Source organism: Pseudopodoces humilis, chromosome 2, assembly GCF_049639895.1.
Source record: "Pseudopodoces humilis isolate 2021_Gansu_Grassland_sample_001 chromosome 2, ASM4963989v1, whole genome shotgun sequence".
Classification (NCBI taxonomy): domain Eukaryota; kingdom Metazoa; phylum Chordata; class Aves; order Passeriformes; family Paridae; genus Pseudopodoces; species Pseudopodoces humilis.
Genome location: NC_142201.1, coordinates 18,917,398 through 18,931,729, shown reverse-complemented (window position 1 = coordinate 18,931,729; position 14,332 = coordinate 18,917,398). Strand labels below are relative to the sequence as shown.

The 14,332-nt window shown below is 37.4% G+C and overlaps 1 protein-coding gene across 5 annotated transcripts in view; it reads right to left on the bottom strand.

Moving 5' to 3' along the window:
* Positions 1 to 14,332, bottom strand: part of ARHGAP6 (Rho GTPase activating protein 6) — a 311,446-nt gene that overhangs the window by 18,834 nt on the left and 278,280 nt on the right. For all 5 annotated transcript variants that reach the window (XM_014256203.2, XM_014256239.2, XM_088051977.1 and 2 more), the window contains exons 4-7: positions 11,813 to 12,069; positions 7,064 to 7,259; positions 4,330 to 4,385; positions 561 to 711 (exon numbers count right to left, since the gene is read on the bottom strand). In XM_014256203.2, coding sequence (XP_014111678.2) covers positions 561 to 711; positions 4,330 to 4,385; positions 7,064 to 7,259; positions 11,813 to 12,069 — 660 coding nt within the window. The remainder of the gene's footprint in view (positions 1 to 560; positions 712 to 4,329; positions 4,386 to 7,063; positions 7,260 to 11,812; positions 12,070 to 14,332) is intronic.

Below are 14,332 nucleotides of genomic sequence, written 5' to 3'. Positions count from 1 at the left end.
GGACCATTAAGTATGAAGAAACTTGAATTTCTGAAACAAAGCTAGAACTTTGGTCAGTGGACAGATCTAAAAAATTTTAAGGTAAGAGGATTTAAATGGGAGTCAGAGACCTGGCACTGCTGGATCTATGAAAGGGTCAGGTTTTTAATAGACAGCATGAATTTTTTCCTTACAAATGCAAAAATATGTATAGTTAGTGAAATGCTCTTGTTCCAGTTTTCTGTGTTAGACAATATAAAAACCAGGAAGACACTTCAGTAAACTTATTCTAAAGAATATACTATATTATTTATATTAATATACACATATATATTCTATTCTATTCTATTCTATTCTATTCATGTTATATTATATTATGTTATGTTATATTATATTATATTATATTTACTATCATATATTAGAATATACTATATACTTTATAATGTATTATACAAATATTTGGAGCAAATCAAGACCAGAGCATTAAAGGAACAGAATAAAAGAAGGCTATTGGTAGAGATCAAAGAATTCAAACAAATTAGCTTTTGAAAATTGATAAATCAAGATGCTGCAGAGCTCACAGAGGGTGTTGATGAAAGGTGTATAAAGCTCTCTGGTGAGAAGTGGGTCAGGCATATCACGCAGAAATTCCTTTAACAAGGCAGCAACATCATGAATGCTGTGCTCTTCATCTAATACAACATCTACACCTCGGTCAAACTCTTCACGTAACTGGAAAAAAAAAAATCATGAGAGAAAACCATAGTCACTTATTGTCCCAATTAATACATCCCAACACAGGAAATTTTTTAGGAAGTAGATTTACTCATTTTCGCTTTCAAGATTGAGCATAACTTGTCTTTGGTAAGGTCGAAGATATAATTCATATCTAATTGTTGCTTATTCCATAATACATAACTTAAGGTTTGTAACAGATTGTAATAAAATACAGGTTTTTTCCAGCTAATATATGACACTCTTGTATGTATCCAAGTATAATTTTTGCAGAAACTGAAGATTTATAGCAAATGCAGAAAGCAGAGAGAATAAGGAAAATTACAAGACAGGCTCTTATATCACCTTACTGCATTATCCCTGGGACCAGAAAGACTAAAATTGCATTTCGTAATGTTTATGATTTTGTAGAAACACATTATTAGTAAGATCATGTTAACATCCATCAAATTCACACTTCTCTTGTCATTTAAGACTGTATGTAAAGATAGGTAGCAAGCAGTGAAGTTCACTAAGACTTCACAGCATTCCTTCACAAACACACCTCGTTCTGCCTTCCTAATTTAATTATAAACATTAAGTAATCATCATTACAGAGTTCACAAGCAGCAAGATAACATCTTTACAAGTTATTGCTATTTTTTTCCCTCGCTTTGGTCCTCAGACAAATTCTGTATAATTCAAAGGCATCACACTTCCCAAAGGAAGAAGAAAGCCCTCTCCCAAATCCAAGATACTTTATGGAAAGGTATCTATCTGCTCTTTTGGAGGGATTTTCCAGCACCAAGAGCAGAATATTTTCCTCAGGCTGACAGCTTCACCTTTCATTCTTTCTGCATTTTGAAAACAGTCAAGATGTTTTAAAACTATCTCCTAGCAAAAAATTTGTACCTTTGCTAACATTATGAGGTATCACAATGTCACACCTTCTCAGAAAGTGATTACAACTAAATCTTATAAAGAAAGAAATCTGAGGTATCAGGTTTCTTCACCAGGAATACTGCAAACATACCAAAGAGAGGAAAGAAGCTAAGTCACAAGCACACTATATGCCTGTGATAATTTGTGGCAAATCCTGATTACATGCAAATCTATCTTGAGTGTATCCAATGTGAAAATCCTTTGTTTTCAGCTGAGATTGTGCTTTCATAATGGGTGTGACAGCTATTCATTAAAAACCACAGCCTCCATTCTAATTTATTCGGATTACTTTTAACATTATTAATATCAGTCATTATTAATAATGAATAATTATGCTATGAGGACCAGAATATGCTCTTTATCTAATATTATTCTTTGATTTATGGTCAAAGATTCTCCAGACTGGTGACAAATGCAGAACATCCCTGTGGAGCACCATAAATTACCTCAATCCAGAAGATTGTTTCTACACTTAAGTGTCTGAAAGCAGCTGAGGAAACAGATTAACACTGCATCAGGAATTCAGACTTCCCAAATAGATGGCTAATCATAAATGGCTGTTACAGTCTTCAATATGGCACTTGTGATCTGATATCCTGTGAGATCTACAGAGATGTCCTAAGCAGCAAAATATCATAGAAGCTTTGGTGAGATGTGACCACATTTCAGGCCCAGGTATCATGGCTGTTAAAACTGTGTATTGTACACTTCAAATTTAAGTCTTTCAGACTCCAATCACATGGAATGCTTTCAAACTTCTGGAAGATGCAGGTGGTGAACTATAGCATCCACTGAATCTCATGATATGAGAGATAAGGATATCTGTGCTGGAACAGGGGATAGGAGAGCAGAGCTCCAACTATTTCATTCTTCATCCTCAGGGCTGAAGCTGCCACAATGTCACCAGGCCCAGCACAAATGGTTGCTCACCCCAACCTTGGCAACAATGCTCTGCTCGAGCATCTGTTCCGGGCACAAAATGGTACCTGGCATCCTGAGGCACCAGATCTTCCACCTTGAGTCAACATGAGTTTGGGAATCTCTCCTACACCACACTGAACATGGAGAAGTAGGTTTGCAAGAGATGCAAATCTAGATTTTCTAAATTTTCTCTTCCTGCTCACCAATCAAAAACCTCGCTGGCACATGCATCTACTCTACTTACATATTTACTGCGACAAACAACAGTGGAAACAGGACATTGTCTAACTGGGGAAGGAAGGAAAACAAAATATACTTACTTTCTACACAAGAAAAACTAGTGAACAGCTGCAAAAGCACACCAAAATCTGAGTGCTGGGTTTGGCTTTCTGTGGTTCAGAAAATGAGTGGAATTTTAATTGAATCCAGACTTTCCCATGTGTTCATGTTGACAGCATTTATTACTGTATCTACAAGGGCCAAGCTGATGCTTCCTTGTTGTTTAATGAAATATATCAGTTTACCTAGTTCAATAAATTAGTCCATGTAATACAAAACATAGATATCCAAATCTTTTGATTTCTTCACCTTTTGTAAAGAGAGTAAAAGAAAAAGTGGTGGAAATCATTGATGTCCAAAGAAAGGCTTAGTTTACAAGTGAATGATAGAAGCTCTCTGCTTTTTCCTCAGATGTATGATGCAATTCTACTCATCCCTAAATGATAATGTATGTTTTGACATTGAAGCTTGCAATGCAAATGTGAGGCAACTTCAATACTTTATCTAGTTCAGTCTTGATCTGAAAACTGCCTCTGCAGATTTTTTTTAGTTTAGTGTTACACCAGGTACTCAGGAATAGAAACTGCTGGAGAATGAGCTGCAGTTCAGTAGGCTATACTGTCCCACCAGCCAAAATCAATTCAGTTCAGCTATTCACGGTACCTTTCCAGAATGATAAAACATTACACTATAAAGTTTTTGCAGCTTTTTGCAAAGAACTATAACTTCTGGGATCAGATGCAGTCAAGCTTCCATTTACTTTTTTTTTTTCCTGCTTGATATTTTGGTCTTAACTTCTATCCTCTCCTTACCCATCACTCAAACATTAACCACTATTCCCCACTGCTCTAACTCAACATGTATTCCCAGTTCTGGGAATAACAGTGTAATATGTAGGTAGGTATACCTAGGAGCGATCACCCACTTTTGACTTTATCTCTGGAACATAATCGTACACTATCTTTGCTTTTTCATAATTTGGCTGAGATTAAGACTTGGAAGGGTCTGTTCTGACCTTGAAGTCTAGCAGGGGTAAAAGAAAGGTGATATTTAGGAGCAGTGATCTTAGGGTCAAAGAGATTGTTCTGTACTTGCATGTTTTCTCATACTGTGGGTTTTCCAAAAAAGATTTACAGTTTCAGTTTACTTTGGGAGCTTCAGCTGTTTCTGAGATAAAACGAACAGCCAAGATTTTTTTTTCCCTGCAGCGTGACCTTTGGAAAATTTCTTCACTGTAGTTTATTTGGATCTCCAACCCTGTGCTACTTTTATCAGAGCAAAACATACGGAGACTGTTAACCTGCTGAGAAGGATTGTACCAGATGTAAAAGGTACTGGAAATGGACTTTTATGAGCCATCAAACAACCAGTGAAGTCACTGACCCAGAAAGCCTAAATTTCACCACGCTACAGATGGGGAGAAATCACAACAAAAGGAAAGAGATTTGTATGTATCATAGTTGATGGAAGAAAACTATATCCATATCCACTCACCTGTCTTACTCTCTTTTTTGAGCTTCCAACTCTGAATATTCCTACTGTCTGGAGACCTGAAAGTATAACACATTATAGCACTATTTTATTGTTTAATTTTTTCCTTAAAATTTCATTGAACCAAAGCATTCTGACCTATGTGTGTACTTAAAAGGATAAAAAAAAAAAAAAAAAAAGCAACATATTTCTCCACAAACTTGTACTTACCATGTTGATACAAGATTCAGTTGTGATTAAGAAGCCATCCCCTGTGGTTTTTAAGGATCACACTTAATCTGCAAAATGGCATCCCTGTGACATGTCTTGTGATGCCACTTTGGTAGTGCTACTGCTATGAGGAACAAGGGTATGCAGAGACTGAGGCACTGCTCAGGGTTTGGGGGTGTAACTTTCAGGACTGACATCAAAGGAATCAGGCAGTAAAACAACTAAATACGTGGGCATTGAGCTGTGTCCTTTGGTACAGGATGAAGTTGGTATTTGGGGTAACTCACTGGCTCTAAAATGCCTGAAAAATTTGAGAGGTGACATGGTCTTTAGCAATAACAATGTGAGTGGAAATTTTAGAGCCTTTAGGACCTGTGTACATAATATAATTTTACATGGTTATACACTTTGCAAAAGGGATGAAATTATCCATAAACTTGGAAGTTTATGGTCTAAAAAGGGCTACTCTGTAGCTGTAATCTCTACTGACATGCAGGATATGTAAAATTACCTTGTGAAACAAATGCCTTTTGACAGCCATTATGCTACACTTGCTTGCTAGTGGATGTGTCACCTTGAGCAGTATTTGGAGTTGCAGATCTTCCTCAGAGAAATCCAGACAGAATTCTGTGTTTTAGTTTTTAGTCTGAACATAACACCTCGTTTTAAATCTTCACTCTTTGGTTAACACAAAATTACATTGATGCACTATCATTTAGTAAACCCAGGAACATTGGCAGGGAATCATCTGAGATGGAGATAGACACAGTGGGCAAAACCTGCAGCTGGTTACCTGTTCCTACAGACATACAGTGTTTGTATACACTGCAGGTCTACAGAAAGCCAGGCCTTTATATCTCTGGGACATGATCCCAGGGAAAATAGGGAAGGTGAACAAGGACAGGAGCTTTTATGTCCAAAAACATAGCCCTTTTTTTGTCACATAATGCTCAGAATTATCCTTTAAAGCATTCATCAGAAACTGCTGGTGACTTGTTGCTGAAAAAGGATTTATGTATATAGAAAGTATTTTCAGAATCAGCAACCTGGTCCATCATATATCCTTGCTACAGTGTCCATCTTCTACCATCTTTAAATTTCTCTCAGTTCCAGTGTGTGTCTTGTGGACAGCAGATTAAATCAGATTATTGCATTGTGGTATATTATAGTTTACTCTTAAACCATGCACAATAAACCATCATAAATTTCCTTTAAAAGGAAACTTCAACATAAAGCAAATGTTTTTGTAAAGAGCATCATCTAGAAAATAACTTCGCTACAAGTGTGTATTAAGAGGATTTAAAAAGTTTTCACAGATGAACAGGTGACATAAAATCATGCTATCCAAATGATACTCAGCTGGATGGCTTTTTTGGCTGACTCAGATACTTCCATGTTCTCCAAACTCAGCTACCTTTGCTTAAAGGGATGGAGGTCATTCATCTCAAACTTAATCATCCCATACTTACTTGTAAACCATGGTAATCTCTGTAAAAGATTAAATCTATCTTTTGTAGCCTTCCTTGATACATTTGTACAGAAAATAGCTTCCAGTTACGTATTGTGAAAGCTCAGCATTGTTGTTTAAATTGCAGTCCCTCATCTGCAAAAGCCCCTCATTCAGAGTTAGTAAATGATTTCTTGCCGGCGAAATTAGCATCAAATACATCATTTGCTGTTAGAATCACCATTATTTTATGGTTTGTTGATTATCTGGCCGTGTGATAACTCCATCCTGCTGTCGCCAAGTTTTTCAATTATCATTAAAAAACTTTACAAGGCTAAGGTACACTGGCAGAGATGGTGAGCAGACACCTAGATCGACTAGTGGTTCTGCATTATGTAAAGCTGTGGGAGGTTTGTGTATGGACAATCACGGACACATAAGAATACTGGCAGGAGTCTGTAATTTCCTTTGGAGAGAGCAGGCATGAGTCTGAGGCTGGTCAGGAGTAATCAACCCAGAGACAAACTAAGCATTCAGCCTTTGAGCCTTGCCGTGAACAGGAAGAGGCTTCTTGGAGCTTAATACATATTTAGCATGGAATTCTTTCTTATTCTGAGCCTCCATCTTCAAATATCTAAAGTCTTGCCCTACAGGATAAATAGTTCATCTAGATCTCACACCTCAAGATCCAGTGGTTGTGAAGAATGATTCCAGACTGACTGGCACATTTCAGACTTTTTATTCTGAAGGTACATGTAAACCTGTGGGGTGTGAAGAGCTGTTTCTGCAGAGCTGAGCACCCCAGTACAAGATGAGTGACCTCCAGGGAAAGCCTCCATCCCTGTGCTCTATGGGTCAGTTTACAAGCTGGCAGCATGGATCTTCAGCTTGGGAAGTTAACATGTATGTAATTACTTTGTGAGACAGAATTTTTAGCAAGAGGCAAAACAGGAGGGAAAATGTCTAGATTTCAAAGACATCCTTGCAAATGGAAGCATATTCTTACTTCTCAAAATAGGCATTTATTTATATTATAGTAAAAATAAATCTGCCACTCCTGGGAAAACAAAATATTCTTACCATGCTTTTCCAAGTGCTGGCAGCAACTATCTACAAGCCGAGGAACCTGCCTGTAAATAGGGTTCAGGCTTAGTTTTTTATCTCTTGCCTTTTCTTTCTTACTCTGGGCTTCTGCTGGCAAAGAGAGCTGGAGAGCCTCCAACAATCTTGAGTGATTGTCATCAAGGTCTGTAATAGAGTCCACAGACATTGCGCCCTGTAAAATACACACACGGATAATCAGCAGGGCTGGGGAAATCTCAGCATCACAGGATGTCAAACAGACTTCTGCCTACCTGCAACTTAAACAAACTAATACAAAAGTACAAATAGCTACAACATTTTTATAAATTAATGAAGTTATAATACCAGTGTAATGGATAGGAAAAATCACTATGGTACCAATGTTATTCTTATCATATTACAACAAATACAAATTAAAATATTGAAAAAACTAAATGCTTCCCAGTCATTCACTCCATCTTTTTACTGTTGTAAGCCTGCACATACTGCAGGGCAAGGATGAATCATGGTCTGTGGGTGCACCTCAGCAGTACCATATTCATGTGCATGGAGATATGCAGATATTTTTAAATCTTATTGCCTACTTCTTCTGTAGCTTGGACCATTGTATCAGTGAAACTTATACAAAATGATTTACAACCATACAGTATATACAGTTAACAGTTAAAATCACAAATACATACAGCTGTGGAGTTTGAAATAATCCCACTCTATCACAGAATAAAAATACACCAAAGAAGTTGAGGGGTAATATTTTTTATATAATTCTACTTCACATATCTTAATATTTTAAAATCATTAAAATTCCAATGAAAGCTTTGAAAGCCAGGTTTGGATTACAGTGAGGTGCCGAAGTTCAAGCAGTTTGTAAAGGATAAAGCAGCACAAGCAGCAGGAGGTTTATGGCATGTTTCAATTTTCAGTCTTGAAAAACAAGACTTTTTTTCAAAGCACAAGATTACTGTCATTTCAAAATTACCATTTCTCTCAGTTCTTATTAAACTTATGAGGCAAAAGCATTCTAGAGTACATGTAGTCTTACAATAATAATAAAACACAAAGGAAAAATTAAGGCTTTATTCCTATTAAAAATATCTGTTGTAAACTATTTTCTTTCTTTCCAAAACAAGGCATAATTTTTACCATAACATAAAATGTACTGTACAGAGATGTAGTATGTCATCCTAAGAAATAATAAAGAAAATGTAAATTCCTACTCAGAACTTTTCTGACAACTATTGTTTGTTAAAAGCACACTGTTCTGCTGACAGGTAATTTATAGACTGCTAGTCAGAACTCTACATCTATTAAATGAGAACTGTACAACTGCTTACAAGGGAATTTCAAGCTCTAGAAGTATTTTGTTCTATCAGCCTAGCCAACTAAACTTTATGAAGACTTTCAACTCATAGGCAAAATTGTCAAAAAGTCCACCAAGATTCCAAACTCACTGATAAATTCCTAGTTCATAATACCTTAAAATAACCCCATTTAACTTAACAGGTATAGTTCTGTTTCTTGTAACTCATGGTAGATATATAAATGAAGAACAGTGAAGTTTTTAGATTTTTTTTTACCCACATTACTATAAACAATTACTAGATTCTTTAGACTGCAACTTCTGACCTTTATTTCTGATGTCTCTCAAAAGTACATCTGCTTGATTCCTTTTACCATTTCCTGCCAACAGGAAACAAAAACACAAACAAAAAACCCCTCCAAACCAAACAAGAACCTTTGGCTATGATCCATGTGTGTAAAATTCCAGCTGAATGATATTTTGATTTTATTTAAGAGTCTGGCATTCCAAACATCAAATGAATCAATTGACACTGAAAAATCCTAAGCCCACCCTCACCACTGCAGCCCCTGTGTGACAAGTGCCTGCCTTTATACCCTGCCACTACTGGTCCTTTCCTGTCTGCAAAGCATCCTCACCTCATGAATCATTATCAGAGTCACTTAAATCGGATTCAGATCCCTAAAATAGATGCAAACACAGTCAGTTCAACGTGGTCCTTGGGCATTTAATCAAAGTTGTGGATTAACTGACACACTGAGCTGGCTTTAGGAAGAGTGACCTTGAGTTCAGTGACTGAAGTCACTGCTTGGCAATACCAAGTCCAGGCCAGCTCTGATTTTACAAAGTGCACAAGAAAACGTCACCAACATACTCCACGGATCCAGATCAAAGTCAGCCAGACCGATCAGTTTGGGCTCAGACAGACCTACCTGACTGCTGAGGAGCAGTGGAGGAGGAGACTGCACACCACTGACCACTGCTCCAGGTCTAGTAACACTGAGATACCTGAACTGCAGTGCTCAGCAACTGAAGAAAATCAAGTTCCATCTACCAGTCATTATCTTTGCACATAATGGATACCAGTCCCTGCTTCCCCATGATGAGTTCAAAACCTAAATAACCTGGGGAAGTCTTAAGCTAAACACACAGAAACACAAAGGAAAGTGGAATTTAAAGTCCCAACTTCCAACTACTGGGCAAAAACCCTATATAGAAAATGCAGCAACAGTGATTTTTGTCAAGCTGTTGGAGGAAAGAGAACCACAGCACCCACACTGTGAGCTCTGCAGCCAGCATTACCTTCTACCTCTTACTGAAAGTCTCAGCTGAGTGAAGACTCACTGAAATACACAAAAGTGACACAGTTGCAAAGAAGTGAATGGTGAAATGATAAACAATCCCTCCAGTTTAAGGTTAAGAGCACTGCACTCCAGGTGTCTGTGCAGCATCTTTGTGATAAATTGTTTGTATCAGTTGCATGTAGTAAAAAATAATTTTTAAATTTTTTTGTAAGCATTTGTCAATTGAAAACAAACATTGCAATGGTGCTCAAGAGATAAAAGGCAAGTGCAGGCTTCCTTACCATCCCCTAAATAAGCTTAGGGCAGAGGAGTAAGTGCACTGATAAACAGAATTATAAAGACAGACAAGATATGGGACATGAGTTGATATTAATGTTAAATATCATAATATAGATTATAATATTGTTAAATATATGATAATATATATAAAATATTAATGTTAAATAGTTGATTTAAATAATTCATTAGCTAAGTTCATTCCCTAGAAAAAATGCCAGCTCCCTCATGCCATACTGCCCAGCTTAGTCTACTCTTATTCTCTGTAGGTGAACAATGTCCTAGTGCATCCTCATGGCTATGGACTAAGGGCTCCAATTCTGCACTCTGAAAGCTGCAATGCCAGGATTGACAAAAAAAACCCAAAACCCTAAAAGCAACCAACTATCCAAACAAACAAAACAAGCAAAACCCTCCCTCAGCTTCTAGGAACTTGGTCCTGATGATCTCTATGGATGTACTAAAGGATAATTGTTCTTCTGCTTGCTCGCTGGTCAAATGCATGTCAGAAATCTTACCACACTTTGTGAAAAGAACAGCAGATGACTCACCTCTGGACACACGAGTTTTTTCTCTCCTATGAAAAAAGGGTTCTGAAGCCAATGAGTATGTACAGTGAACTTTTATTTTTTTTGTCACTGACTGCCAAATTCTGAAAGAAGTTCATGAGTTTCCCTTTACACTAAGTCAAGTTAATTTTCACTTCTGTGTGAACACAAATGCCTGTTCATATGGTTTGCACAGACCAACACATGTGCATTAATGCATATACAAGACTGCAAACATCATGCTGTCAGTTTTGCAGACAGAATATAGACGCTTCAGCTGACAGCTAGGCAAACAAAGAGCCCCATGACCTGCCTTCTGACTTCTCTCAATCTGCAACTTACTCCAGTTCTAGACCTCTTAAACTCTGGTTTGAAGGGCTCAACAGAGAATTTCTATGAAGCAGGTTTTATCCAAAAGATGAAAGAATTGAGGGTCTTAAGAAAATACTTTCTTTTCCAGAGTCAGTTCTTGTGCCTCAATTCTTGCTCAGATTTCTTAAAAGGGGTTTGTTCAAAGTATTTTATCAAGCAGTTTTCTTCTCCCTCCATTGTAAATGAAATAAAAAAGCAGCCAAATCTGGAACCTCTATTCCACGGTAACAAAAGAAAAAAAATAACTAACTGTAGAACTGGAACATTCAGAGCATAACATTTACTCCCAAGGAACAGATTTATGCTAAAAAAATGAACGATTTTACATGTAGATTAATATTCAACCCAAACCCACTACTCTGTGTTTTGCTGTCAAAGGCAACTTCATAGCCTGCATGCATGCAGAAACATCCTTCAAAGACCCTGGTGCAAATCCAGTCTGACAACTCCTTACTTACCATGGAGGATTTGATATGGGTTAGACCATGAGGATTTTTATTAATATAAGGATAGGGATTAATAGTCAGACTTATTATCAGGTTAGAGCTAGATTAAGATAAGTATACCTATAAATATCAAACACATAGGTTTAGACTTTGTCTGCTGAAAAAATTAGGCTGAAGACAGATGGAATTTGTTAAATCTAAAAGACTTAGAGAGAAGGAGGCAGATAAAAGGAGCAAACAGGAAGACTTTTAGATAATCTCTCTGTCTCTTTGTCATTTGTTACAGACTTGCAGAGTCTATATCTCTTCCCACCAGCATCAGCAAAAGAAGATTCCCACTATAGGTAGGAGTTTCCTGATGATGATGAGGCTGACTTTCACCTGAAAAAAAACCCACTATTCAAACAAAAAAGTATTCCACAGTCCACACACACAACAGGTTTTTCCTGGTCCAGCTAGACCCTCATGACCTACAATCACACAGACATGTGTCTACTTACACGCCTCCTTGCTCGTGGTGCTGGCTCAGGTGTGTTAGGAGAAGTGGATTCATTCGGTGTCTCTGAGGTTGAGCTGAGAGATGAGTTACTGCTTGAAAGTTCTTTGTTCTGTCTTTTAGCTCCAAATGGCAAGAGAAAGGCCACAAAATCTGAAACATCTTTTTGCTCTTCTCTCTGAGAGTCTTGCTTGAGCTTGTAGGCCCGGTCATTAGCAATCACTTGAGACAGAGGCATTCCAAAAGCCTGGGGAATAAATTCTGCAACAACAACAAACCCCTAATAGTTACCAAACATCTGATATTTATTTAGTACAAAAAGAATTAACTCTTATGTTGTTAAGAAAAACAATCTGCAGTCCCTTTAAATATTTAGTAATTCCAATGAAGTCCTGGACTCAATAACAACAGTGCCAGGTAATTGTAGCCCATGGTATCAGAATCGTATTTCTAGTCACATATTGCAAGACACACTGCACAGAATCTTGGAAAATCACTTGAGATCAGATCTAATTAAGGTGTTATTTTCCACCAAACCTAACTGAAGTTGGGTACTTCTGGTTACATAAAGGTGGTGCAGAGGGGCATCAGAAGCTCTGGTAACCATCTTGAGACTGGGGAGCCTTGTTGGACTGTGCCAAAGCGCTCTCTCGTGTTTCAGATCCCTTCACCAGGCTCCTTTCTCATAAATGCTGTAGGGCACCAGAGTCAAGGGGTCCTGGCATGTGCATGGGTGTCACTACAGTTCAGGAGAGTATGAATCTACCTGTACAGAGAGCTTTGAAGTCCATTCATCACTCAGACTAAGCCTCCAAGGATATAGTTTTAAATTTACAAAAGAACTATACTGTTTTAAATACTGGTAAGATTAAACCTGTTTAATAGTGGTATATCAGTATAAAGTTCCTTTGTAAAAGTAAAAAAGCATGGACACATGGAAATACAGGAGAATATATTTGTCTCAATTAAGAAAAAGACCATAATCCTATCTCACATCAATATAACAGTAATGTACAAAACCAGCACACATCTCACGTCTTAAAGTAAAATGCTTAAATATTTTACAAAATAGAAAAATGTTTTACAGTGGATCAGCCAGCAACAGTGAAATTCTCATCAATGATTTTCAAATCAGATCTATCTGAGATTAGCAGAAGTAAAACCACTGAGACAGAATTCCAGCTAAAACTGGTTTGTGCTCAAAAGAAACGAAAAAAAAATAGCTATTGATGCTATTCACCCTGGTGAAAATGAGTGCAACTTCTACTAGGTTCCAGCTTCAGATCTGCTCGTATCAGGAATAAATAAAGCACCAGAGATGAAAACCAAATTTCTTTTAAGCATCAAAAAAGGAATTATATATATATATATATATAAAAAAGAAATACATAGAAAAATTCTTATATACTATACTTTTTTGCCACAATTGTGCAAATAATTAAAGGCCAAAATTCCTCCTCGGATTTTACATCTGCCTAGGTCTTTGATGACACTTCCAAATTGTATCTGGATTTGCATTAAAGTAAGAAATTGAAAAAAGAGGATATTTTAAGAATCTTCAGTGAGGATACAACTAGTCTGTCACACTAAAGAAACAGAAGCCCATTGTTCTGATTTGGTAGAAACATTCCTGCTCTTTAGAAGCATGAAATGGTAAGACATGAATTACTTTGGTGGCCAGACAAAACTAAATCAGGAAGCAGAGCCTCATATATCGTGCAACTCTGGAGGTGACCTATGAGTATAATGACACCTAAACCCATCTGCATTTAATTTAGGACAAGAAAGAACATCATCACACAGATAACCAAGCAGTGTGGGGATTGCCAGTTGCAGGAATTCAGTTAGACCTTTCCCTCCTGTACTCAGCAGAGTGTGTCTACAAAATGATGACAGTATTAATGTTAAAATTTTTTGACTGTTCTGAATTATCATCCTAATGAAAATTTAAGATGACAAATTTGAAATGCACATATGCATGTGTCCCCTTCTGGCTGTCTAACTGGGTGCTTTCTTGTACCACCAGCACTCCATTTTATTTGTCTTTCTACAACATTTCCTGAGAAAAGCCAACACAGTATATTTCTCTAGTTTGGCTCAGAGCTGCTTCAGACTGGGAGAGGACAGCAGTATTCAGCTCATATGAGCCCAACAGCATGCTGGTGCTATTGATCCTACATCAACTGGGGCAAGATCAGCAGTTAAAATTATTTAAATTAAATAATTAAAATGACCCTCTCTCTTACTTCAGCATGTGAAGTTTTGGCATTTTGACGTAGGCGTTGCCCTTCCTTGGAAACTCACAGTGTGGGATTCCAGGTTTTTAATTGCTCTTGCTCAGTGTGGGCCAGAGAAAGGACAATGAGCCTCTGCTCCAGGCTGCTCTGATGTAGGCATTCTCAGAGGCATGAACCGCTTCCTTGATTTCTCAGTATCTGGCAGAGATGTGGAACTGGATCAAAACCAAGTGGTTGAATTTCAGACTAAATACAGATGGTAGTGGTGCTGGCTGGCAGTGGTAATT